The following is a 26,903-nucleotide window of genomic DNA, read 5'->3' as shown; positions in this document are numbered from 1 at the left end:
TACAGTAGTATATTCACCTTTGTCGATAGGCTGATTGGATATTGATAACATTACCTCACCTGAAACTCCAGAGACTGATCCGTGAGAAATCCAGCTAAAGAACTTGGATTGACTCCTTTCATTTCACCTGTCGAGGACCTTCTGGTCATGGAAAGACCTCGCAGGTCCTTCTTACAGGGGGGGGGAGGTGCCTTACCATCATCACCTTCTTTACTGACTGTAGGGTCTCACTGGTATGGGATAACATTCCTATGCGAGCGTGAGCTCGTTCAGGGAGGATTTGGTGTCCGCGGGGTAGTTCTTTCTAATAGATCCGTCTCAATATTTCGAACAGAAGCGCATGGGCAAAATCAAGCCTGACTGAACTGGGGACATGTGATCGGGGCGGAGAGCATAGATAGACCACGGGGCCGCCTGAGCACTGCACCTGGCAGCCCTGTCAATCTTGACGTGAGAAGCTCGTCGATCGAAATTACCAAGAGTGCGTACGTGATGGTAGGGCTGATGGTGCAGTAATGAGTTTATCGGATGGCCAAACTGGCTTGGCGGTCGAAGTAATGGGCTAATTTGCGAGGCTCCTCAAATCGAGGAAAAGATACACTTTAATAAATGCCCTTTGATGATATAAGTCAAGAAGGTACTTGTACCTCTCGTCTGTGGTACCTGGGTACGGCTCGCAGCCACGGGCTACCTAGTGTAGGTACGCTGTTACAAGGATGCCAGGGATACAGTAGCTGCCCAGCGGCCAAGACAAGGGGCCTGGAGCTCTGGTCAATGAGGACCCCCTTGCTACAGGGTGTTTGACGTACATCGAGGTACGCAAGCAAACCCTCGACGGACAAGTAGCCTTCTCTCCAGAATGCCTCGACTCTTCCCCCATCGGCTTCTGGTGCAGCGATGAAATTGATGTCCACGTCGAGCCGAGAGAACCCCATGTTCTCAGTTCCTAAGCCGATTACGCCTTGCGACACGGAAAATGTCCCTTGAACCAGGCGGGCCCAGGTCGATCTCGCCTGAGAGTGCTACTCGCGACCCCCAACACCCTCCGCGACAATGGAGGAACCAACTCAGCGCTGGTAAGCCTGTGCTCCGATTCGCATGTCTGGTGAACGGCTGTATGAGTTGACTGACGTATCTTGTGCTTCTGACCAGAGGATGACCCGCCGACTCAAGACAAAGCCTACCGCAAATATGCTGTGGGCGTCGACCGAGCCCTCACCCTCTTCGAGACTGCGCTGCAGGAATGGGCAGACTACATCTCCTTCCTAAATAGACTCCTCAAAGTTCGACTCATATGCCCCGGAACGCTTCGCGCACGTAGCTGACTGTCGGAAACACCAGGCCCTCCAAGCTCGGAACCAAAACATACACACCGTCCCGGCCAAGGCGACAGTCGCGAAACGCCTGTCGCAATGCCTCAACCCTTCCCTGCCGTCGGGCGTCCACCAAAAGGCCCTCGAGGTTTACAATTATGTATTTACAGTAGTAGGGAAGGATGGCTTGTCACGGGACCTTCCGTTGTACTTGACCGGACTTGCGCCCACTCTGTCCTTCGCCTCCCTATCCGTGCGGACGCCCTTCTTAGACCTCCTGGAACGCCATTTCCTCGACTTAGACCCCCGAGCTCTTCGGCCCGCCATGAAATCCATCATACTGGCTCTGTTACCAGGCTTAGAAGAGGAGACCGCGGAGGACTTCGACCGAACACTGAAGCTTTTGGAGAGCTTCAAGAAAGCCATACGGCCAGCAGGATCGGAAGAGATCACGCCCATACACTCGGCCGGAGATGACTTCTTTTGGCAATGCTTCTTCTTGGCCGCCATCACGGGACAGAGTCGCCGGCCTGGAGCTCTGGCTTACCTCGTGCGAAGCCTCCCCAAGCTGGGTCATACACTGACACCGGAGTCGCGGGACGCAGACAGTTCGATACAGAGGGAGGAAACCGAGCTATCCTCCAAGGTATCCCAGCTAGTCACCACACCAGAACCCGGGCTGCTGTTGCGATGTTTCGCTGCTGGTCTGGCTGATGAGCAGCTGCTCATCCAGAGAGGGTTTCTAGATCTGCTGGTGACCCACCTGCCCCTACACTCCAAGGTCCTCCAGGAGCGAGTTAAGCCAGGTGATCTAGAGCTTCTCCTGAAGGCTGCCGCCGGGGTAGTGACCAGGCGAGAAATGAGCCTGAATAGGAGGCTTTGGACTTGGCTCCTCGGCCCAGAGCCCCCCGCCGGTGAGACCGACAGCGGGCTGGAATCCCCTAGCTCTCCGTCGGCACATCACAACGGACTGCTATCAACAAGGACAAGCTATTTCGAGGAGTATGGACTCGAGCCGCTCATAAAGTCATTGTTGGCTTTGATCAAAGACGCCCCAGAGACCACTGCGGCTGAGAAAGCCCGTCCGTACCGCATTTGCCTGTCTCTGATGGACAGATGGGAAATCGGTGGCCTTGTTGTGCCTGAGATCTTCCTGCCAATCGTTGACAGCGTCAGGAACTTCAAGGTTGAAGCCTCTAGCCAGTCAGAGTTTTCTGAAGTCCTGCGTAGTGCTAGCACCTTCTTCGACGGTGTAGAGAGTGGCTTGATATACGGCGAGATACTAGGTCAAATGGCCCAAGCAATCGGCCCTGGGGGCTCTTCCACATCGGAGCGGTCAGACAAACTTGCGCTGGTCCAATTCATAATCAAACACTTCAACATCAGGGAAGAAGAAATGGTCACAGTTCACGCTCCGCTGACTGCGCTTGCGATCTTTTGCATGATCGAGGACGCGAGGAGCAGAGAGGAGACAGAGACTGCATCTACGCAAAGAGATGACCTAGTCACCACTGCACTTGGTATTGCGGCCGATCTCCTGGACATCGTGCCTGAGCGGGCGTTCCCGTCCAAGCCAGAAAGCACGTCTTCAGACTCGACAGTTCTAGGAACATCGCAAAACTTGGATCTTTTGCTGAAGATACGAGACTTCTACATCCACGAGCAGGGTAATTTGGACGTTTCGAAGCCACCATTGACCCGCCGCGATGTAGGAGAGCTCCTATTGCAAAAGTCTTGCAGCCTGGGATGCGAGAGCCTAATGCGCAAAGAATCAGCAGCAGACCTCAGCGTTAAGTGCCGCATATTGATGACGCTGATCTCAAAGACGCCACAAGACTCTCCATTCGATAATTCTCGTCTCCTTGCAGCACTCCACACCTGCGCCTCTGAAGAGGGGTCACTGCGGTTTGTTACTTACTCGTCTATCCTCTCCCTCTCCACCCATCTATTCTCCTCTGGCCGGATATCCCACAACGACCTTTCCGAACTTGTCATACCTCTGGTTCAGCATGCTTGGTCCTACCTGTCCGCTTCGAAGCCGCGGTATCATGTCGAGACCGTGAGGAGTCTTTGGCAACTTCAGAGTGTGCTTACCACGCAGAATCGGGATATTGAGGCAGCTATTTGTGCTTTGATGAGCCAAAGCGATGTCAACGGAAATTTCCCTGTTCGACCTGCAGAGCCTGGTCGAAGATTCAGCATCCTGTGGTCCCACAGTCTGCAGGACAACCCTCCAACCTCAGACAGGAGAGCCCCAAAGACTCCTCATGGAGATCTGTCAACCTCTCCGAGGCTTGCTGGCATAGACAACTACGAGGTCATGCTGACACGGCCATTATTTTTGATGCTCGATGCATTCTCGGATGAAAAGACCCAGCTTTTCATGGCCGCCAAGACATGGCTCAACAGTCTAGTAGGCGTTGACAAGTGAGTTGATTCATCTTAGCTGCCCCAAACAGGTGCTGATCTATGACGCCTCAGGATATTCTACGTCTTTACTTTGCAATTTTTGCAATTGCCGTTTCTGCGAAGCGCCCCTGTCGACGCCGGCACATCCGATGAGAGGAAGGGATTCACCGAAAACGATGACCTTGACCTCTGCCTGTACTATCTGAGAACAATCTCAAATATCTTCCGCTGGGCGCCTGACGCGATATGGAGTGTATTGGCCACCAAGACTATCTCTGCTGATGATTTTCCTGGTTTGGTAGAAATCAGTAAGAATGGCACTGGCCTGTAATACTTTGACAGATGCTAACTGTTGTAGCCGATACCCAGGACGACGTGCCTCTCCAATTCTTCCTCCTACAAGTTTGTCTGAGGTGCATCTCACATTACCAGATATCGGATGACAGCGAGATCAAAGTCCGAGTCACACAGCTTATTCGGAGTGCCCTAGTAGTCCTCCACCAGATTCTTCTCAGTCCCTATGCTGCGCCTCTGGCAAGATTGCATCTTGAGGACATCTTGATCGAGAGGCTTTCCAGGTCTTTGGACTGCCCAGATCCCTATTCCCAGGTTCTTCTTCTAGATGTCGTATTCGCTTCTCTGAAGCTTCGAGAGGTGCTCTCTGCCGAGCCTCCACCTTCACCTACTATGGAGAAAAGGAAGCAAGGTGGTGAAGTTGGAAGTCACCGTGGGTCCGTCTCTGCGGACAAGACATCTCGACTTCCTCCCCCGCCACCAGCGTTACTCAAGTGCCTGCAAGCCGGTCTCTCGTCCCCGAGTAGTCGGCCAGTATTGGACAGCTGGATCAGTTTCCTTACTGAATGCTTGCCATACTATGCCGACACCATATTCCAGGTGCTGATTCCGCTTGTGGGGACGCTGTGCGATCAGATCGGTACCACCTTCACCAGCCTGCAGCAAATGTTCAAGGGCCGTGAGCAGGACTGGAAAGATCACACTGACGCTCCAGAAACGACCTTGATCTCTTTCTTGAATGGGCTTGAGCACGTCCTGGCTAGGAGCCATGACAGGTTATTGCTGGAGGAGGCACGCACACAGGTTGTTAAGAGCCCCGATCAGCCACAAGGTTTCTTCGGAAATATGGTGTCTGGCGTGTTCTCAAACGAAAACCTGCACTCTAGGAGTGCTACGGCGAATGATAGGTTGACCGTGTTGCTGGCTTTTCAGGATGCCGTGAGAATCTGCTTTAGAATCTGGTCTTGGGGCCAAGGCGGTGACGCGACTGCGCAAGCCACCAGCTCCATGGCTTCTTTCAAGTACACCTCTCTGCGTATGAGAAACCGCGCCCGCAGACTTTTAGAGCATTTGTTTGCCGCAGAAACTCTGGAGTGCTTGGAGACAGTCATCGACATATGGCGCAAGTCGTTGACCGATTCTTCATCACAACCGCACGTCGAAGTCTTCAACCTTCTCCCTGCCCTTGATGGTTCACGACCAAAACATACCATACCGGCGATATTCAACTCTATCTATAGCCGGACGAATCCGACGGCGCTTGATCCCACACGCAAGTCTAACCTGACGCTGGACCTTCAGGACACTGATATTGTCATTTTCTTGGTGGACTACGCCAGATCTCTTGAGGACGACGCCATGGACGAGATTTGGCAGGACTGCATCACATTCCTGAAGGATCTGTTGACCAACCCATTCCCACATCGTCAGACACTTCCAAGCCTTCTCGAGTTTGCTGCAATTTTGGGGGTCAAGGTCGACAATACGAACTTCGGAGAGCAGCGCAAGATGCGCCGGGAGTTGGGGGTAAGGATACTCATGCTCGAAGCACTAAGTGTACACGGCTGACATTCTTCACTGCAGGACCTGTTTTTAAGACTGCTGACCGCGCTATTCACGACGCGGCCTGTTAATTTCTCGGATACCAATAACGGCACCTCTGAGAAGCCGAAGCGCCTTGAGCCTTCCGGACAAGCCACACCAAGCAGGACTCCCCAAGAACGCGCGGACGATGTTGTCTCCATATTGTCTTCGATTACCCCTGATCTTCCCAAGATACTGGTTGAAAATGACCGCGTCCTCTCGGCTGCGACATCCATCTCCACCAGCGTGATCGGACCAGCATTACGCGCAAAGGCATTCCCAGACACATTTTCTAAGAGCACTCTGGTCTTGCTGCAGGAGCTTACGCGACTACCAAACAACCAAAAGACCTGGAAGAGAGACGTCACAGACGCATTCAATGATCCTCGGTTCTTTGGGACGAACGTGACACTGATTCTGAATGACTGGTTGCCTCTGCTCAAGCAGTGGACAGTCACGGACAAGGATCGGTTGCCAGAACTGCTTAGCCGGATCACTGCACCGACAACAGCAGGAATAGTGTTTGGCGTAGGCGCCACCTCGGCGAGACTCGAGGCCGATCGAAAGACGCAACTGAACCTCCGCCGCATAGCCACACTAATTCTGGCGGCAGCGGAAGACACATTTGTCACAGAATTGCCCAATATCTTAGACAAGCTTGTCGAATTACTAGGAGCAACAGCTACTTCATCCCCATCCTCGACCACGCGGGCAGAGCTGTTCATGGTTGTCCGCGCCCTCGTCCTGAAGACAAGCGCCATACACCTGGCTCCGATCTGGCCAGTAATCAATGCGGAGCTGCACTCGTCTGTGTCATCCGTGGCGGCCCCTGACCACAGCGCTGCCTCGGAGATGTACAACAACGGTTCGGTACTGCAAGCGTGCAAGCTATTGGACCTGCTCATCTGTGCGGCCCCCGATGACTTCCAACTTCACGAATGGCTTTTCGTGACAGACACAATCGATGCAGTGTACCGACCGGTCAACTATCAAGCGATCGCGCTGGTGGACGAGCTCTCCGAGGAGTTGGGGTCCGCAATCGTGACACCGCATCCGCAGTCAGAAGACACAGCCTTTCTGACTGCACAAGGCCCTCGCAAGCGGCCTTTACTGGGAGCTGGTGGTATCAGGGATGATATCAACCTGGAGAGGAGGGAAGAGCTGGTTGCAAAGATACTGAGGCCGTTCTTCGGCCAACTCAGCATCTTTGCCTTTGAGTCAACGTATGCAATGAGTCCTGTGGACTGGGAGGGCTGCGTCCAGGGACTGCTGAGGGATTTGTTCGATGAGTCCACCATTGTGAAGGCGCTATGATGGTTTTAGGTAGGCTCCGTGGTCGAACCTAGACGATTCCTCAAGAAATGCTAGATATTGATGGCCTTGAAAAAGTTCTGGCGATGTAAAAGTGATTTACCTTGCCTCTCAACTAGCCATCTCGCGCTCATCCTCGGGCGGGTAGTAAGCAACCAGGCCCTTGGCAGCGCCTTTGACACAATACTGGACCACGTCCAGCTTCTCCGCCGCACCGTCAGGGACCAAGCTCGCAAGCTGCCGCAGGTCCCCGTTCCGGGGTAGGAACAGCGCGTGCGCCATCGGGCGGCACGCATCGCTTATGTGAGCCAGCGAGTAGGGCTCCATGGCCTCCAGGTCAAAGACGTCGGCCTGGTGGTAGCCCACGCCTCCCCACGGCGGGCTCGCGAAGACCTCGACGCCGCGGGCGAGGGCCTCCGCGGCCGACGACCCGCGACCCCCCAAGCCCAGGCCCAGGCGCACGTTCAGCGTGTCGTCCAGGGTGTCGGGCCGGTTGACCAGGCGGTTGAGGAAGTCGAAACAGTCGGCGTGCACGAAGGTGACGTACTCGGCGACCTCGTAGACCTCGGCGTTGTGCTGCGCGCAGGCGAGCGTGGCGGCGTCGCGCTCGACGGCGATGACGCGGTCCCAGGCTCCCGAGAGCGCGAACTGGATCGTGTTGCCGCCGGCGCCGGCGAAGAGGTCGATGACCACGCTGGGTTTGTGCCGGCGCTGGGCGTGCTTGGCTGCCATCTCACTTGCGATCTCGCTGGTTTGAGCGAGGTGGGTTCAGTTAATGTCCCGTGGGGGAGGAGGAATAAGGGTTGCGGGTCCTTACACTGCTATGGGCTCTGGGGTGACGCCGAACCAGGCGGCGTCTGTCATTCGTATGTCGTAGTCGTCGTACTGCCATAGAGTATTGCGCTGGTGCCAGTATCTGTCTCGCTCATCAGATCGATGCAAATGTGACTCGTGCGGTGAGGGGTGTGATCACGTAGGCAACTCACTTCTGTAAATTCTCTGGCATCTCATCATAGGAGGAATAGTGTTTGCATTCTTTCGTGAGAGGCAGTCTGTCTGCTGGCTTCATGATAGCAGCTGGCAATCCATATCTGCTACTGAGATACTCATTGATGACGAGGCTCCCGTCCTGCTTAAGTAGTCCGCCAGATAAGCCTGCTGAGTGGCTTGTAGCTGCCACTGTCTGCATCATTCTCCGTGTCCCGCTTGCACTGGAGTACGAACTGATTGAGAATAACTGGAAAATCCCATAGGGCCTACAGTCCACTTGCCATCTTCGCATGCGATTGCCGGTAGACGTTCAGGTGATACACCTAAAATTCGCTAGCAGAAAGCTTCAGAAAAGTACCAAGGTACCTGCTAGAGCTGTGGCGCTAGGGACCTCGGGAGCTCCCTCAGGTAAGGGAGCTTGGGGCCAGGGGGTCCCGCAGGCAAGGCTGAGAGACACAGGGCGGCAACGTGGTCGTATAGCATTCACTATCGGCGCATGTGAGCCTCAACAAACGCCGTTGCATCGTCAATTAACGGGCGCCCGAAATCGTTGGACCCAAGAAAGGCACGAATAAACACCCTTCGAACCTTCCATTGGTCGATAACAACAATGTTCAACGCGCTCAACCGTTTTATGTCCCGCCTCGACGGCGAGGACCCTCGACAGAAGCAGCATCAACAAGGGCTGTTCGGCTTCCAAGTGCTGCGAAACGCAAATCTACAGCTCGCAATCGAGCCATGGTTCGACTTTGTCGTGGGCATCAATGGACGCATGATCGTATGACTTCCCTTCGGACGTCTGGAAGACCAGGAGGGGCATAGAATACTGAACAACACTCCCAGGACGACCCAAGCCCCGGCCTCTTTGCGCAAGAGGTCCGCAACTGTGCGGGAGGGAGCGTGTCATTAGGCCTATGGAGCGCAAAAGTATGACACCGCGAGAGTGCAATGGAGTATTTATCTGTTACAAGGCTGACATTCCACCGCCAGGGCCAACGGACACGCACGATGCACGTCCCGGTCCCGGTCGACGGCTCCTCGCTCGGCCTGTCCCTCCAGTGGACGTCGCTGAACGCCGTCGTGAACATATGGCACGTCCTTGACGTCCCCGCCAACTCCCCCGCCGACCTCGCGGGCCTCCTGCCCTACAGCGACTACATCCTCGGCTCGCCTGAGGGCACCCTGCATGGCGAGAGCGGGCTGGGCGAGATCGTCGAGGACCACATCGGCCGGCCCCTGAGGCTGTACGTCTACAACAACGAGTACGATGTCACTAGGGAGGTCACGCTGCAGCCGAGCCGCGAGTGGGGCGGCGAGGGCGCGCTGGGCTGTGTCCTGGGGTACGGGGCACTGCATCGTCTGCCCGCGCCGCTAAGCGAGCCGGTGGACGCGCCGGGCGACACGATCTTTGACGGGTCGTTCTCGGAAAAGACGCCCCTTTACGGCCAGGCTGCGGCTGCACCTGGAGGCGACACGGCCAACTTCTTCACACCCGCCGAGGCGGAGCAACCTCTGGCTGGTGCTCCCCCGGCTGGGGGTGGTGACTTCCTCGTCCCGGCCCAGATGGCAAGCGCGCCGCCGCCAGCAGGGAACGTGCCGCCGCGAAGTCAGAAGAAGAAGGCGCACCGGGCGCCGGTCGGTGGGATGGATGACTACTTCAACGAGCAGGAGGAGAAGAGCAGGGCGCTGGACCGGCCAGACTCGACTCGGAGCAAAAGCCCCCTCGCTCCCCCGCCCAAGGCGGGTGGACCACCAAAAGGAGGCCCGCCGCGAGCAGAAACACCACAAGCAGAGGCGGAGGAAAGTGCGGAAGGTGCATAGAGAGAAGGAGCGTGTCATGGAAGAAGCCCTCGTCAATTGGTTTTACGGCTGCAGCGGAGATATACCCTGGCCTTTGCCCCGCCATATCGCTCTTCATGCTGCTCCCCCGTGCTCCGTGCCATGATTGTACAAGTAGATGCCACCTTCGAGATCCCTCAGCCGAATCTAGGGGGTAAAATAATCGGAAACGCCCCTCCGCTCGCTTTGCCTGTCCACGCCGTCCCCAGGTCCTCCCTCAGTTGATGTAGTTGACGCAGAAGAAGTGCAAGATGAGGCTGCCCAAGATGTAGTCTGCAAAGGAGCGCTCCGGGGTGACCTTTGGGAAATCGGACTTGTTCTGCTCGTCGGTTTGCATGCGCAGGGAAACTGTCGCAGTCAGGTCAGTTAGAAGGGACAGGTCAATCATCGCCATGAGAATGCCGATACGTACCAGTAAGGACGAATTGGCCAACGGTGGCGGCAAAACCTGCCAGGAAGGCGTTGAAGGGCTGTAGGAGAGCCAAACATCAGCCTTGCTTGTTCAACAGAGCCCGGGTCTGAGAGGGTGTCGTCCTTACATCTTTCGCAATCAGGAAGTAGTAGACAAACTGGATGGCCCCGACGGCCATGAGGAAGGCCAGGAACGCATCAATCAGGCGCGTCTGGTGGCCGGTGGTCTTCCAGTAGTGGGACCAGATCTGCTCGGGGGACAGTGGTGATTTGAAGGGCTGGGCCTTTGCGGCCTTGGTGGTCTTTGCCGGGGTCGAGACCGGCGTGTCTGCCTGGGCAGCAGCGGCGGCGTTCTTCTTCGGTGCCATGATGGATTATTCGAGGATGATGTTGGCAATTGGTGTTGTCGGTACTGGGGAATGTGATGGTGGGTTGCGTGGCTGCTTGGTTGATTTGGAATGACTTACGCGACGGTTGCCATGGGCGTTCGAAGCTATTGCTTTCCTAGACGACACGACAGCTCTTAGACGTAGGTCCTCTTATCGGCGATAAGCCCATGGCTGCACAAGCGGCTCCTGGGGGTGGATCCGGAACGTGGGTAGCAAGCTCGTTTATTGGCTGTGGTGTACAAGGGACTAAGGCCTTGATTTTGACGTACCTGTCCCTCGGAGAACGCCTCCTTATCAAGACCACGGCCGGTTCTCCGTGTCGGAAGTTTCACTGCCTCCTTTTGCTGGTGATCGTGGTTTGGAAGGTTTATCGCTCGCTTCGGGATCAGTTCTTGGTCGAAATGTGAGAAGATTAGGATGTTCTCCACTGTGAATGGGGAACGAGAAATCCGGAGGATTGAGCTTCTCAGGACCCTTGATGTAGCGAAAATGAAGATCTGGGTGATGGCTGATCTGGTACCAGGTGGAGACAGACATTTCAAGCTCAACGACATATGACCCTACTTGGTACACATTGTTGACGGTAATGCGCCCAGAAAGACCTTGATGATCCCTTAGGTATCGTCGCAGATCTTCCGCGTCGAGTTTGGCGTCATTGGTATAGCAATCAACCCGGACAGTAGGTAATCTTTTGTCGAAGAGAAAATCAAGGGGAGGCTGGTATCGGCTGACAACAGGTCGAAGAGGCGCGATGATAATTGGAGTTTGTAAGCCCTCATGTAGAAGCATGTGCACTGGCTCAGCCTCAAGCTTCCGTGTATCTTCTCCGATCTCTTTGCGTGTCCAGTAGTTTGCGTATAAACGTGCATAGAGTTGAGAAGTGGGCATGATGTTTCGCGTGTTGAAGGCGTTTTGTAAAATGTTATTCACATTGTTTGTGAAGGAACATTCTCCCCAGGAACCTTGACCAGCATCTTGGTGTCTGTCTCCTACAGCGGTTGCAGCTAAAAGTTCCTTGCCTGATAGAGGCCCGCAAGCAACAGCTGCAGCATGACAGCAATCCATGAGCATGAGTACATGGGGAGCAGCATTATCGATGCAAGTTTCTCGTAGTTTTGTGAAGTCCAGCTTGGCCCAATGTTGAGTTGGCTCAAGCTTGCCTTCAGAAACTTTTAGAAAGCTTGCTGCAAGCCTCTGGGAGAATTGCCACTCGTCTTCTTGATTGTGACTGTCGAACTTGTTACAAATGGTATACTCACCATGTCCTTGATAATGTAGAATGAGTAAATTATGTGTCGTCAGGCGTGCTGTGGCATGACGGATTGCTGTTGCAAGCATGTTGTATGCAGTTTCTTCTGCATCGTGAGGCAGGACAACGCGCTTCGTGTCGTAGTTATAGAGCTCCCTGAAAGTTTTCTCAAGCTCACGAGACTGCTCCTCCTGAGTCGAAATGAAATCTGGCAAGGCATCTTTGTCCCAAGTGACATGTATGACCCAAACTCTGTCGTAGTAATCTTTGCATCCTTCTCCAATGTTGTAGGAAGCTCGAAATTGTTGGATGGAGTCGGCGAGCTCTCTCCACGGTCTTCGCGGGGTTCGGTAGTGTCTCTCCATAGTGGTATGAGCTTACGAAAAGCTGATCGTTGGACCTTATTTGCTGCGTTGCTGGAAGGACACGATGCTTGGTTCTTGTTGGGTTGAGGTGGAAAGGATGGCTTTTCAAGGAAACCCAGATTTTGGGTAGAACTGGAAGGAATCTTGAAGGTCGCCAATTTCAGCCAATATCGCGAGGGCTAATGTGGGAGCTAACTCCCAGGTAGCTAACCAAGCCACCAATCACCTCGTGTGAGTGATGAAACTTCCACAAGGCGAACTTGAGAGTTCGAAGACACACAATTTGAGGTCTGTCGGCAGTAGTAAAGACAGAGAAGAAACAAGGATGCGGAAGCAAACTTGGACCGCGTGGGGATCCGACCGAGAAATCAAACGGCTGGAGCGCCTGAGCTGCTCTGCGGACTTGTAGTTCACAATAATCACTTGCATCCTATCCCAGCACGATATACATGAGGATGTTCACGGGCGTTGCCTTCGCCACCGACCGTGCCTCGCCCTGCGTGGCAGCCAAGAGCTGTCAAAGTCTTGGCAACTGCCACTCGCACGATCCCGGGGATTCCGTTTCGGTCCCAGAAAATACTGTTGGAGCGTCTTGATTTGCTGCCGATGGTCAAACCCGTCGAAACACCACAGGGTGAGGATGAACAGCCAGTCTTGGCAATACGAGCTCCTGCACAGACATGCTGAAACCGGCGCCGCTAGGTGGGGGTGGGAAGGCTGCTAGCTCGTCAGACAAAAATCCGAAAATTCCCATCGACCTCAGGGATCACGGGGCGGTCTCAGCCGAGGCCGCAGGTTGGTTCATCCGTGGGCCGTGGGCCGGACAAAGAGATGGCGCTGTTCAAGCGCTGAGGCTGAGATGTGGTCGCCGTTGTGGCTAGCACGTTGGCTGTCAAATTGGTTGGGTGAGATTCTAAATAGAAAGTTTGGGGTCATGGGCCACGATCCTCCGGCCCTCGAGGGCCGGAGGCTACTCACGACCTCGCGGCACAGCACCCGATTTAGGTCGTGGATGGGAGAGCATTGCCTCTGAAGTTGAGTTCAGCTTTCCGAAAGCAGAAAGACGACGGCGGGATGGATGGTGAGAGAGGCTCCCTTGACTGGAACGGTTGCATCCCGGGCTCGTGGGTACCAAGCTTTTGGGCTGGGTGTGTTAGCTTGAAACGGGCCCACAAGCACCCAATCGGCCGGCGGGCGATGGGCCAGTGAGATGGCAAACGCCTTAGATCATCGTCAGGGGTCATTCTGCGGAGGTGGAGCCTCGGGCATGTCAAGGTTGTGCCCGCCGAGCCTTTTGGGACCATGTGACAGGTGGAGGAGCTCCAGTTCTCGTGGTGATCGCTGGGCCCACTGCGTGCATACCAGCCTCACGGCAGTAGAATTGCCGCTCCCAGGTTGCGGGGCTCTGCAGAGAGCTGAAGCTGGAAAAGCGACGTCGTGGATATTAGCGACTGGGCGAGCAGCTGTGGCCCCTGCCAACGATCGTGATGCCTGTGCTGTTGGTTGGTTGCCCTGCGGACTAATGCAGCCGACAGAGGCGGCAGCACATGGTCACGGGAGGTCGACCAAGCTGCAAGATGGGCCAGCCAGGCTTTGATCAGCGCCTCAACAGCTTGCTGCAGCGATTGGTGTAATGAATCATTGTAGATCGTAACCGATGCCATGACGGCCTCATTCTCCGGCAGACCGAGTTCCCATATGCATTCCGCAATCCCATGTGCCTCCTTCCCACCGCCCGGATAAAACGGACAGGCCAAGCTCGGCGGTGTGGTGTGGGAGGGGGATCGACTGGGTTGCAATGGGGGCTGGCAGCGCACGTCATGGACATGCAATGGGTTCCGCACTGTTATGTACAAGAGATATTGGGTTGACCTTCTTTTCTTGCTGCCGTACAGATGCCGTAACACCAAGCACAAAGCATCTCAAGGCCAACTGAAGTGCGTGGGGAAACCCATACTCCGGAGCTCTGCTGTCCGTCGCGGGCGATTGATTGGTCTCAAGCAGTTGGAAATCAGAAGTTTGGTAGTTGGATCCAATGGACCTTGGGCAGGCTGTGTTTGATTGCGGTCAGTTTGGCCGCAAATAGATTCGAAGGAGGCTGGGCCGGTGAGATGGTCAGCAAACACAACAGCACAGCAGGACGGGCTTTACACTCATGCCTAGGTACCTGTTGTGGCAGGGGCCAAGCTCTCCCAAGCTGAGTCCGGCTCCAATGGCAGCCCCTGTCAGTCGGTCCCAACAGGCGCTCGGATTGTTGTTTCGAGGGGCTACCCCTGACGCATTCCACCTCCCAGCCTTGTTCCCTTCCAATCCTTTTCTGGAAACCACAGATCCGCAGCTGAGCTGTCATGGGCTACGGTGGGGTTGGAAACAAAGCGACCAGGCAGCCCAGGTTGACAGGTCGACAGGTCAACAGTTGGTAGGTGGTTGGTTGTGTGTTTGGCCAGTTTTTGACATTTGATTCGATCTTCGCATCTGCTGTATTGCATGCAGGCGCGGCACATTGTCTCTCGCCCCCAGTCGATATGTATCACAGCTTCATTTCCAAGCCCCGGCCGAGAGTGACTGTCGCACCCGCCGTGCGGTCCCGCCATGCGGTACTTTCTGTGCTCCAGACCTGCCTAGATGCGTGGTGAGGCACGCCGCACCGTTGCGAGGAGCTCTCATCTCGGATGAATAGGCGCCAGGTGTGAGTGATCTGGGAGGAGATGTGATCAACCAAAGCTAGGAATGGGCACTACTGTAGGAAGAGGCGGCCTGTCGCACGTCCTGACCTCCTGGTCCCTCCTCCTTCTCCTCCTCCACTTCCTCTACCAGACTGCCGAGTGGCTTGGTACCTGCAGCATCCATGTCTCTCACAAGCAGGGGGGGCCTGCACCCATCTGAATACTGTACAGTACATGTGTACCAACACAGCAGCCTTCTGCTCCCCATCAATTTAGATTGACTCTCATATAATAGTCCGGCCTCTGCCTCGTCCTTCATCTCCTTCATCTCCTTCATCCTCCCTCTCGCCATCCCTCAACGTGACCCGTGTGCTTCCAATTTCCAGTCTCGGCCATTTGTCTGATCTTCCCTGATCGGTGACTGACACAACCCAACCGCACCTCCAAGTCACCTAGCATCGTGACTCGTTTGTTCGACAGTCACAAGCCTCACCTCGCCTACTTGGTGCTTACTTTGTCACACGCCTTGTGCCAGCCCCACCTATTTATACGACTCTTGTAACGCTCAGGACGCCAACTCGTCAACTGGACAGCCTCACAATCCTCTGACCCCTCCTCGTACCACCAACAACCGACATCAGCAAAGTCCCACATAGATCGTCAAAATGCGCATGTCAATTGCTACTGTCATCCTGGCTGCTGCCGGCGCCTCAGCCCAAGACACTGGCGTTCGTCAAATCATACCCTCTTCTCACCGAACCTGCCTGCTAACTCCTTTCTAGAAACTTGGAGATGCTGCAGTCATCAACGACAACCCTGCTGGAGCTGTGTACAAGGCGACTCTGCCCGACACTGCCTTTACCAAGAGCGCGTACCCCAACGGCGGCAACGTGAAGGGCTCCGTATACGCCCTGTCCAGCCCAGATGGCACCGGTGTGATCTTCAAGGTCAAGTTCTCCGGACTCCCCAGCGAGGGCGGTCCTTTCAGTAAGTCTGGCACACTGTCAACATCCCTAGATCTCCGCTAACAAGCGATAGTCTACCACCTTCACGACCAGCCTGTTCCAGAAGATGGAAACTGCACTTCAACGCTGGCTCACCTTGACCCTTATGAGCGTGGAGAGACGACCCCATGCGACCCCAATTCTCCCCAGACCTGCCAGGTTGGCGATCTTTCCGGAAAGCATGGCAATATCACTGGCGACACTGACGCCACCTACACCGACAACTTTGCTTCCCTCAAGGAGGGCATCGGCGCCTTCTTCGGCAACCGGAGTCTCGTGTTCCACTTCGGGAACAAGACCCGCATCACTTGTGCCAACTTCGAGGCTGTCAATGCTGGAAACACATGCAGCGGCACTCCCTCCTCGACCGCGTCCAGCACGGGCACATCGGCCCCGACCAGCCGGCCCACAGGAGGTGCGACTCCCACCACTGGCTCGCCGATCGGCAGCAACGCGACTGCCACGGGATCAAGCCCATCATCGACCACGTCGTTCGTCCAGGCTGCCGGAAACGCCAATGCCCCGACAGTGATCCTCGCTGCCGGAGCTGCGGCCCTCGCGTTCCTTCTATAATCACAGAGTCTCTCTCCAAAGCACTGAGTTTCTTGTGACTTGTTGCATGGATTTCCGGCGTTTCTTGTTTGGTGGAGGGTCACCATAGATGTTTGTGACAAAGGTAGGGTAATGGGTTACTTGGCTTTCGCAAAACTGGTTGGGAAGATACCTCATCTGCCGCAAAATTTGCTTCGAGTACATTAGAAAGGGAGACCGGGCGTGTGGTAATGAGGACATAATGGACCGAACCGCGCGGTCACATCCCAGTTAATACTCCAATTTTGAGAAGCGAGATTCTCGCAAAAATTTCAAAAGATTCCACAATATCCAAACAGACTGCGTGCGATTGGAAAATTCTCCCGTGAGAGGCTCTTTGCCTCCGCACACCGCGAGTGCTGTTCCAATCTTGCCGTGCGCAAGCACAGACGGCAGAAGGTGGGAAACAGGCATCGTGACTCGCCCCGCGTCCCCAGCATTCGACTCAGAGCCCCGTGCCTCTCAGTCGACGACTCCTCCGAAAGTCTCAGGTGGTGAAATTGGACGGAACCGAACGCCGAGTGAATCCACTCGCCAGACCTGCCAGCTCCGATGGCTAGCCTCCCGTCGTCCCGCCCCCACGTCAAACGGGACTAACCCGAGCCATGACGTTTCAAGGCAGGACATCTTGTTCTTTGGCTGTCTGAGCCGAACTGCTGGTCAGTGCGAGGGAGCAGCCCCCAGCCCCTTGAAGGAGTTGGGGATGGGGGTTCGTTTTTCAAGATGGGATGAGGATTTTCTCATATCCGAGGCGCTATGGACTTTGCCCCAGCCCGGACTGGGCTTGTATTACCACAAGGTGGAAGATGATCTACCAAATTCATTTCAGCTGCCAATGGGCAGGAGGGTTTGGGACGTTTACGTTCCCATGGGGTTGCGTTGTTGAGTTTATCCTAATTTAGTTTTACAATATAAACTTCATCGGTGCATCTCGAGGCTCAGGGGAAGAAATTAATGAGCGATGTTTCTTCATGTCTCTTTGTCGTTGTAAGGAATTTGAGCCATGACGTTTACTTCAAACCCACCTTCTAGAATCAAGTTTGTGTTTCTGTTGCAGCCCATGCCCATGTTGTCGGCGACTTGCGGCCCCGTCCTGGATGTGGCGTATATGTGTTGTTAGGGGTGTAGATTTGGAGGCCCAGCTGCGGGATGAGATTGCAGTCTGTTGATGCTAGAGAGGACACCTTGCCCATTCTGGGATCCTGGCTTTCAGCCCCTACCACGTAAGAAATACTTCAAAAAAAAAAAATATATGCGGGCCTCCATGGCAGTCCGGGATGTGGTTGGGCGGCTGGCCTCAGCTGGGCTGGCTCAGGGCATCAAGTTTTCGTTGGGGGCGAGGCTGAGATGCATGCAGGCGGTAAGGCAAATGAGCGTAGCAAGATCTGTCGATAGCTCGTAACGGAAAAATTCCTCATCGTCCTCGGGCTTATTCTCACCATGCTGAGCCGTGCCAAGCGACACGTTCGTCGTTGGTGCCGTCGTGCCACGAGATGATCTGAAACGAGATTGAAGGTGGTTGTCTCGACCGTCCCGCACATCGTGCTCTCTGCTCAGAACAGGGGTCTGACCGCGTCTTAGATATATGTCGAGGCCCTTTGTGGAGTGAGCTCTGCGGCTTGGCTGGGCCCTTCGAATATGGAGATCCAAGACACACGAGGTGCTGAAAGAGTTGGGCGCTGATGGGCGCCGAAAGAATCACGTTTTAAACAAGAGAGTGGACATGGCATTGTCGGCCGTGCTATAGATTAGACAAGGGATCCAAGCACCCGGAATGGAGATCTTGGCCGACCCGGGGCACTGGGACGGGTCCAGGCCCGACGAGGCCAATCACAGCTGTCACGATGCGATGCAGGGCCCGGCTGCGCGGTTGCACCCGAGGATCGAGGATCGAGCCCGCGCCGCATGAAACATGGTTCGGGCAGGAAAAAACAAAACCAGCTGCAGCACCGCAGCACTGCAGCATCATGATTCGCGTCGGGCCATGTGAGGGTCGCCGCTACGAAAGCCCGCCATCTCCGTTCCCGCCCGAGATTGATTGCTGAGCTGATCGTCACCGAATCCTCCGGCGACGAAACCTGGGCACACAGCAGCAGCTTCTGGCCCCGTCCCACTCGACGGCCTGCCCTCTGCCCTCAGCGCCCGCCACGCCCTGGCCGGGCACGGCAGCTGTGGGGCCCCACTTCACCTTGGACCTGCTCGCCGTGCAGCCTGAGGCGCTTGCGATTGGCCCCTCACCTACACCCACGGGCCGACTCGAATGCTCGAAACGGCAGACAGCAGCTGTCCGTTTGGAATGGGCTTCTGCAAGCACGATGGAAATGGAAGGCGGGGCCAAACCACCCTGCATCGGATCACACCCTTCTTTTCGTGGACCTCCGCATCGAGTCACGAAGAAGCCTGCCCGTCAGCTTGGCATTTGCCGCTTGGGAACGCCCAACCCAGACCAGCCAGGGCAGCCAGACCAGTCAGGCCCGGCAAGGCCCAGCATAGGTCGCCCCAGGGACATGCTTTTCCATCTCGGGACCAGCAAAAATGCAGCCTCGTTGTGGGGCATGGCACGTCTTACCTTGCCTCCCCCACGAGCATCAGCAGCGTGACCGGACCAAATCGGTACTTTTTGCGATGTGCCACGGCAGCCACGATAATGCACCACGGATCTGCAGGGCCGTGACTACCACTCGACGCGCTCAGAAGTCACCGATCCCCGGGACCTTGCAGTCACGACCACGACCATCGCACGGCGTGGCCATCCCACCGTATACGACCGACCCGTAGCCCACACGCAGCCTCCCGAGCTGGCAGGTCGGACGGTGTGCCTCTGGCAAGACTCCACGGGCCTTGGGATCGTGTTTCCAAATTTGGAACGTCGTGGTTAGTCACCAGCCGTCCTGCCTGTGAGGCACGAGATCGGGCGACACAAGGTGCTGCGGCCACCCGCCGGACGGGTCCCATCACGAAGTCGTCAGCAAGGCAGCATGGCTGGAGGGCTGGAGGGCTGGAGGGGGCTCGCAGGTAGGCCGGGGCCGTCGGACCCACAGGACGCTCACTGATGACAAGCATCGACACGCGTGCTCGGTAGATGTTTCCGCAGCTACATGATGTACACCAGGTTCCGGCGGTCGCTAAGATTCACATATGTATAACCATTCGAATCTGGGCGGATCGTGCGGCAATCGTCCTGGGCCGGTGCCCACGGGTTTGCTTTTTGCTTCGCAAGCCACCACCACATTAGCCACCGCGACCTGCAAGCCCAGCAACCGCAGTCACCAGACCGCCAAGGTAGCGCAGTATCATGCCCCAGGCGGCATGTCTCAAGGGCTGAATAATGGCGCTCACGAGAGCTGCAGGTCGGCTAACATTGTCCCCTCGACCGCGCGCAAACCAACATTGACGTGATGTTAAGTCATAGGAGGCGGTTCCCGGGCGGCCGGCCAACTACACACAGAAATCCTTCAGCTGAGCTAGTCCTCGACCTACCAACCCGCTCGACAAATAGGGTTGTAATCCGCGTCACCTTATCACGAGGTGGCTCCCCTGACCACAGCCTTGGGGGTCATCTTCCCAGCACTCGCCAGGACTCGCCCAACACCTATCGGGGGCTCGCCCTCCCAGGTCTTGGCTTGCCCGCTCTCGCTTCGGCGCCGCTGCTGGGTGCTCAAATGACAGTACACACACCGTATGGCCAGCGACGAACGGGCTACGGCCAGGGGAAATCGAGGAGGTGCGAAGACGGTGCATGAGGTGTGGGGGGTATGTGATGTAGTTGGTTGAACCTCGTCCTCGGATGAGATGGACCGCCCAGAGGCGCTCCCCGTTCAGACGAAGAGGTGGTGGCAATCAATAAGTAGTCCCCGGGATCTCGCCATCTCACTGTCCTGCTCGTACGAACCCCCCCCCCCCATAGCGCCATCGCAAGCAAGCTACTGTTTTGGATATGACTTCTCTAAAGGCCTTCACCCGGCAATGGCGCCAGACCAAGGACTACCCCGTAGTGTTCTCTTGTCCCGGGAATACGCCTCCTCGCCGACTCTTCACCGGCACGCCATGTAAGCATCTTGGTCTTCGATTCCGGCCAATCCGGCCAACCTTGGTCTGACCACGAGACTGACCTTCGCACATTAGCGCCCAGAGCAGACAGAAGCCTCTCAAATGTCGCCGATGAGAGTTTCTACCCATCGCCTGTACAAAGGATCAGGGAGACTGAATATCCGCACATGAAGAAGGGTGAGGCGAACCAGTGCCGTCCTCCCGAGAGACGCCATCTAAACAGCCATAGGAATCTACCTCGATCATGGTGGCACCACCATCTACGCTAGAACTCTCATAGAATCCTTCGCAAACCACATGCTCTCCAACCTGTACGGCAACCCTCACAGTGCTAACGCTCCCGCCGAGCTCTCTGGGCACGTGGTCGACAGTGTGAGACAAAAGGTATTAGACTTCTTCGGGGCCGACCCGAGACACTTCGACCTCGTCTTCACAGCCAACGCCACGGCGGGCATCAAGCTCGTGGCGGACTGTTTCAGGGACCTGGCGGAGCGGACGCGCGACGGCAGCTTCTGGTACGGCTACCACAAGGACTCGCACACCAGCCTCGTCGGCGTGCGCGAGCTGGCCTACGGGCACTCCCACTGCTTCGAGAGCGACGGCGAGGTCGAGGACTGGCTGCGCCGGCCCGGCTCTGTTCCCTCGGGCAACAACCGCAACACCCGCCTCCGCCACCTGTCTCGGCGCGGCGGCCTCGGCCTTTTGGCGTACCCGGGCCAGTCCAACATGACCGGGCGGCGGCTGCCGCTCTCCTGGCCTGGGGCGGTCAGGTCGTCCCCGGACCTGACTAATACCTATAGCCTCCTCGACTGTGCTGCCCTCGCCATGACCAGCCCCTTGGATGCTGTCTTCAGGAACGTGGAGACTGCACCTGACTTCACCTGCGTTTCCCTGTACAAGATCTTCGGCTTTCCTGACCTTGGCGCCCTGATAGTCAGGAAGGATTCTGGCCACATCCTGACACTCCGGAAATACTTTGGCGGCGGCACAGTAACCATGGTCTCCGTGCTGGGCGGGTCATGGCACAAGACCAAGGGCCTCGACTCCACGGCCGTCGAGTCCCACGACGGCACCGCCGCCAACAACAACAACAAAGGCCCTTCTTACGAGATACACGACAGCCTCGAGGACGGGACGCTCCCCTTCCACAGCATCCTGGCCCTGGGTCAGGCCATCGACGTCCACTCCCGGATCTACGGATCGATGGGCAACATATCGCGCTACACGACGTCCCTCTCCAAGATATTATACAACGAGCTGAGGCGCCTCCGCCACGCAAACGGCCGCCCGGCCTGCCACATCTACACGGACGACGACGGCCAGGGCTACGGCGACCCGCAGAGGCAGGGCGCAACCATAGCCTTTAACATGATGGACGCGGATGGTGTCTATATCCCGTATTCTGACGTGGAGAAGATAGCCAACGATAATGGTGTGTATGTGAGATCAGGCGGTAAGTCAAATCAGACCTCCTTCAGACTTCATATGCACACAATATTGGCTAACCCAATTCACAAAGGAATCTGCTGCCCAGGAGGGCTCTACACCGCGCTTGACTACGAACCGTGGGAGCTCCAGAGGGCCTTCTCGGCCCATCACGTATGTGGGCCGGACGGCATCAGCTTGATCCACCAGCTCCCTACCGGGTACGTGCCGGGTCCCTTACCCCCTTCCTCGACACTTCCTTGCTGACGCCGGACTGTCTTGCTACAGAGTCGTAAGGGCTAGCCTCGGTGCTATGAGCACGCACGAAGATATAAGCAGATTCGTGTCTTTCCTGCAAGAGACATTTGTACGCCAGGGAGCGTCTGGACATCATAGGATCCCAGGAAGAGCTGAGCAATATAGCGAGGATATGGACTATGGTATAAGCAGTCCCGCTTTAGCGACGGCCGGGACGGCTTAGGTTGGATGTGTATATTCTTTCTTGTTATTCCCTCACTTTTTCCTTTGTCTCTGTCTTTTCACGCATGGCGAGGCGTACTCCTTTCCACAGACCAGATCCGAATAGCAAAAGATGGCGCAGGCTTTACAGAAGACCCGGAGTCTTCAGCAATCGAGTTGCCCCCGGAGCCGAGCTGGCCGCGGCTGCCCTGCGCAGGGAGGTGGAAGGTACCTACCTCGGCAATATCTTCTTAAACAAACAGGGGGCTTCGAACTGAGGCGGGCCGTCAGGACATCAGACAGAATGAAACTTTTCCATAGGCCTGAAGCGGGGCCGCAATGACCGCAGAACACTTGAGCGCGATTCGTTGCAGGCGCGCACACTTGAGGTTGCCCCATCCGGCGACCACACCACGCCCGCTCGGTTGTAATCTACTCCACGTCACCGCTCGCGAACTATTAGCTCTGCAGCTCGAAGGAATAAGAAGGTTCTTACTCCCGATTGAACGGCGCCAATTGCATGACCCTGATGATGGTTGTGGTGGGGGCCCCGCGGGTAGCTTGGGGGGGGGGGGAGCTTACCGGGAAGGCTGGCGGTACCTGGCCCATCACCCAATATGGCTGAATTGGAACACGTCCAGGCTGAAGGACTGGCTGTTAGATTGCACATATCACTACAAAACATTTTCCCCTTGATACATAGGGCCTTTGAGTTACGGCCAGGACATAAATCCGAAGCCGGTGCTAAGGGTTGCTTCATCTCCCGACATGTCCTTTGAAGGGTCTACGCAAACACTCTAGAACCGGCTGTGGTTCATCTTTGTCCCGGTGCATACCTTGGTGCCAGATCTCGAGCTCAAAGGCATACCGGACTCTCGTGTGACGGCTTCTGGCTGTCTCATTACCCCCGGGAGCAGAGCATGATGCATGCTTATCACGTAGCCTCATAGCCTGACCTGTCAGCGCATAGCATGACGTGCGCATGTTGGTTCATGTTGAGTTCGGCAATGCGATCCGATCGGACATTTTCTTCTTCCTCGTCAGGCTCTGCCTCGTCTGCATCAAGTCACACTCCAGGGGTCTTATATCTGGAACACAAAATGCCGACCCGGAAATCCGGTCATTACGGCGAGCACCTATAAGGAAAGCTCATATTGTCGCTTAAAGTCTCGCCGTCAAGTATATGACGCCGTAAACGAACACACCCGCTCGGAATGTATCCTTGAATACTGATCGAAGCCCATAGGCGCGCCAAAGCAGGACTCTCGGCGTCTGGTGATAGTCTCAAGTGCTGATGCATGTGTTGCCGGCAGGCTTATGCAAGACAGCAAACCGTACATGCAGAATTCCGAGCACAAGCAAGATTATCTGTCTGCATTGCAGTGCTTACAGCGGCGTCCTCTGACGTCGGGATGGGGGCCACAGCCTGTCTAATCGCAGGGCTGAGACAGAAACAACTACGGCATACCACATCTTGTCTTTCCAAATCTGTTCCTGTCACCTGCGAATGTCTCTTCACTTCCGTCTAGTGTTTCGCGATGCAAAGTCTTTCTTCGCGTGTCTCGAAAGCTGCTGACTGAACCACAGTTGCACTGCACCTCCCAAACTGTATTGGTCAGGGCAACGTTGGAATATCCAACCCATACACCATATATAGTGACCAACCAGGGTCTTGCCCCAGGGCTTGTCTTGGTCAGCAAGTGTGAAAAGCAACTTAGTTCACCGGCCCCTCCACGGCGACGATGTGTCAGCTGTTTCCTCTGATGCCCTGAGGATTGGATCTGGACCCTGGAGCCCCCCCACTCGCCGGGCTGATGTTGGGCTGGCTGGTGGATGGGACGGAGGTGTGGACACGATCCAGTGTGCTGTAGATGACGACCTCTGCCTGCATGAACGGCCCACAAATTATACAGACGTCCCACATGCCTAATTGCACCTGCCCGAATCTGTTCAATAGGCGATATTGCATTCAGCAGTCCATGGACCATAAGGGTGTGAGAAAAGCACTCATCGATCAGCAAGGCGCTCCGGTGGGGAACAAAAGGTAATGGATATTGCGGCAAAAGCGGAAGAGACCCAGACCAAGACGGCGAAGGGTCAAGAGATTCTAGACTAGGTAGATTGTAGTCGACTTGAGACATAAGGAAGAATAGGGCAGCATTGTCAGCTCCCAAATGTCAGTCCAGCCAACAGGAGTGGAACACACAAGACCGGTCAAGGGGCGGCAGGCTTTCCGAGCTGCGCCGTTGAATGGATGCACCACGCACGCTTTTGACAGCCATGCAGAGGTGTCCTGCAGCAACGCACCCAAGTGAGATGCACACACACACAGAGGGCCGTGGCTGCAACAGGGCGGCGTGACAGGTCACAAAGACCGTTCTGTCAAGTCCTGTCAGTCCTGTCGAGGCGTCTGTCTCGTCTTTTCCTGTCGAGTCCCTGCCTTCCCACCAGGACACACCCCTGGCCTTGGCTGCCGTCACGAGGACCCTTGCAGGCCCCATGTATCACCGGCAGCAGATGCACTTCGGAGAAGACTGTCCACGCACGACGCCAATGGATTGCTGGACCGAAAGTGCCGCAGGATGGTAGGTGCCCATGTCGGGATGGGGTGACTTGGGAAGCCGGTAATGCCAACATGACGGAATGCGTCACCGTCGACGTCCACATTCGTTATAGCCGAGCACCGTTTCCCCCCCTTAAATCCGCCGAGGGCCATCTAACCTCTGCTGCTCCCCATGATGCTGTAACTTCAGCCTGCAAGAGGAACCAGAGAAACCCTCGAGGCCCACCTTTAAGGGTCTCGCGACCTGCCAATCTCGTGAACATGCGATATGTAGAGCAGGTCAAATGGGCATTGACAGCCTGGCTCTGGGTCGGGCATGTACGCACTTGCACCCGGTGTCACAGTGGAAAAGAGAACCGTGGGGTGCTTGGAGCCACTTGTCCTCCTGGTGTCGCGTCTGCATCATGATATTGAATATCTACCTAGCATCAGTGGCCAGGCCAGACCAGGTTGTGTTTATCCGGATGCGGCCATGTTTCAGCGCTCAATTCCGCAGGGAAAATCCAGCCTTTTCTTTGCAAATCACGTTTGCTTTGTTCGCTAACTGGACTCAATTTGTCAATACGGGGAAATAAGCTGTCTTACTCACCATCTCGGCGTTGCCAGTTCGAGTTTGCTGCCCCCCCCCCCGGACTGGAGCTCCATGCAGGCAGTCTGGTGCAGGAGCCAGCTTCGGCCCTGCCCTTGCTTCCTCAGTCGGGACCCTTACCCCTTGCCTCCACTCCTTCTTTTTTTTTTTTTTCCTTCTGCATACCCTCTTTGAGGAATGGGCTCCTTACCTTAGTCATCTGACAAGTCTCACCGTGGTCCTACCGACTCCGAAGAGACCATATTGCTGCCATCAGTTGATGATCGGCCTGCGAGTGTCTCTTTCTCCTAGGCGCTAGCAGGGCAGAGCAGGAGAAAAAGCAAGGACGGCGAGAAACAGGAAAAGCCCACCCTTTGCGCTCCTGTCCGTCTCATTAGGCAATCGGGCTCGCCACCGAATCACCCGAGTATCAAGGGACAGCGCATCTTGGAGTTGGGCTGGACTGGGCTGGGCTGGCCCTCATTGCTGCCAAACCATTGCTGTCAAAAAGGAAGTGGTCTGTCTCAGGTCAGCAGCGCGCCAGAGTTTCTATCGAGAGAAGGAAAAGGTACGCCCGCTGCTCAACATACCTCCTTGGCCCGTGTCCACCTGCGGCCACGGCCTCCTACACGCCCTGCCTGTCCTATTCCTGATCGCCCCCAAGGCCCCAACCTTGATTTCGTGCATGTGCCACCATTATCCAGCAGCTGCTGCCCAACAACCAGCGTAATAAGCCCTTGATACCAGGGTATCCCTCGGAAGCCGGCCACACCGTGTTGGATTTGGGATTCGCGACCCAAAGGCCTCAAGCCAAGAGACTGCTTGTGGGCCACAACATTTGATGAACGAGTTCCAGGCCGGCATGCCTGCTGAGGTTCTGGACCTGACTCCCTGAATCGCCCTCAATCCAGAACAAAGACTCGTCCTGTTGTTGACCTGCCTGCTGCTGTCAACTGACCCGGCCTCTGCACGCAGGCGGCCTGTCGAAGGGGGCTATCCGGAGCGACGAATTTGCGGTTGACCGGCGGTCTAGAAAACCTCGAGGGCTGGGTGGGAAGCCCACTGCAACATCATCCACATCTCTCACAGACCGACTGCAGCAGTCCTTCGTTCCACCCCACATGAGCTTCGCGCCCTTGGTGCTGCTGTTGCTGCTGTTGTCGAGCAGTTACGGCAGTCCACTGTGCAGATCTCAACGGCGAATAAGCCCCACGCCCGACCCCCGTTTCTCTCCATAACTGCTGCAAGAGTTTGCGGCTGGCAGAGGTAAATCTCCCTTTAAAGACGAGTCAGATCGCCTGGGCCCCCAGTTCCTCCCCCATCTCGTTTCGGCAATCTCGATTGGCTCGCTGGAAATCGGTACCTCTCTTTGTCTCCTCGCCTTTGGCCATTCCATTTGCAGAAAGGCTACTTGACAGCGAGT

At 55.9% G+C, this 26,903-nt stretch overlaps 6 protein-coding genes across 6 annotated transcripts; 4 read left to right on the top strand and 2 right to left on the bottom strand.

The window, feature by feature from the left end:
• Positions 1-976: 976 nt before the first annotated feature.
• On the top strand, positions 977-6,914 carry INS49_008513 (uncharacterized protein; the record flags this gene model as incomplete). The annotated part of the gene is made up of 6 exons (XM_043169254.1): positions 977-1,076; positions 1,153-1,283; positions 1,342-3,740; positions 3,795-4,030; positions 4,081-5,543; positions 5,601-6,914. 6 exons carry the CDS (start codon positions 977-979, stop codon positions 6,912-6,914), a joined length of 5,643 nt encoding a protein of 1,880 aa, XP_043026934.1.
• A 108-nt stretch (positions 6,915-7,022) lies between these two features.
• INS49_008512 (uncharacterized protein) lies at positions 7,023-7,917 on the bottom strand (the record flags this gene model as incomplete). Its single annotated transcript, XM_043169253.1, has 3 exons — positions 7,023-7,659; positions 7,729-7,827; positions 7,898-7,917. The coding sequence occupies 3 exons, from the start codon at positions 7,915-7,917 to the stop codon at positions 7,023-7,025; spliced, it is 756 nt and encodes a 251-aa protein (XP_043026933.1).
• A 594-nt stretch (positions 7,918-8,511) lies between these two features.
• INS49_008511 (uncharacterized protein) lies at positions 8,512-9,722 on the top strand (the record flags this gene model as incomplete). The annotated part of the gene is made up of 3 exons (XM_043169252.1): positions 8,512-8,679; positions 8,745-8,828; positions 8,892-9,722. 3 exons carry the CDS (start codon positions 8,512-8,514, stop codon positions 9,720-9,722), a joined length of 1,083 nt encoding a protein of 360 aa, XP_043026932.1.
• Positions 9,723-9,957: 235 nt separating this feature from the next.
• On the bottom strand, positions 9,958-10,519 carry INS49_008510 (uncharacterized protein; the record flags this gene model as incomplete). The annotated part of the gene is made up of 3 exons (XM_043169251.1): positions 9,958-10,088; positions 10,153-10,210; positions 10,280-10,519. 3 exons carry the CDS (start codon positions 10,517-10,519, stop codon positions 9,958-9,960), a joined length of 429 nt encoding a protein of 142 aa, XP_043026931.1.
• Positions 10,520-15,485: 4,966 nt separating this feature from the next.
• INS49_008509 (uncharacterized protein) lies at positions 15,486-16,397 on the top strand (the record flags this gene model as incomplete). The annotated part of the gene is made up of 3 exons (XM_043169250.1): positions 15,486-15,548; positions 15,603-15,807; positions 15,859-16,397. 3 exons carry the CDS (start codon positions 15,486-15,488, stop codon positions 16,395-16,397), a joined length of 807 nt encoding a protein of 268 aa, XP_043026930.1.
• Positions 16,398-20,352: 3,955 nt separating this feature from the next.
• INS49_008508 (uncharacterized protein) lies at positions 20,353-22,371 on the top strand (the record flags this gene model as incomplete). Its single annotated transcript, XM_043169249.1, has 5 exons — positions 20,353-20,464; positions 20,541-20,642; positions 20,695-21,918; positions 21,985-22,111; positions 22,179-22,371. 5 exons carry the CDS (start codon positions 20,353-20,355, stop codon positions 22,369-22,371), a joined length of 1,758 nt encoding a protein of 585 aa, XP_043026929.1.
• Between the last annotated feature and the right edge of the window lie 4,532 nt (positions 22,372-26,903).

The sequence above is a fragment of the Diaporthe citri genome (genome assembly GCF_014595645.1).
Source record: "Diaporthe citri strain NFHF-8-4 chromosome Unknown scaffold_3, whole genome shotgun sequence".
In the NCBI taxonomy this organism is placed as follows: Eukaryota; Fungi; Ascomycota; class Sordariomycetes; order Diaporthales; family Diaporthaceae; genus Diaporthe; species Diaporthe citri.
Note: the sequence above shows the minus strand (reverse complement) of the source record. Positions and strands in the feature narration are given on the sequence as shown.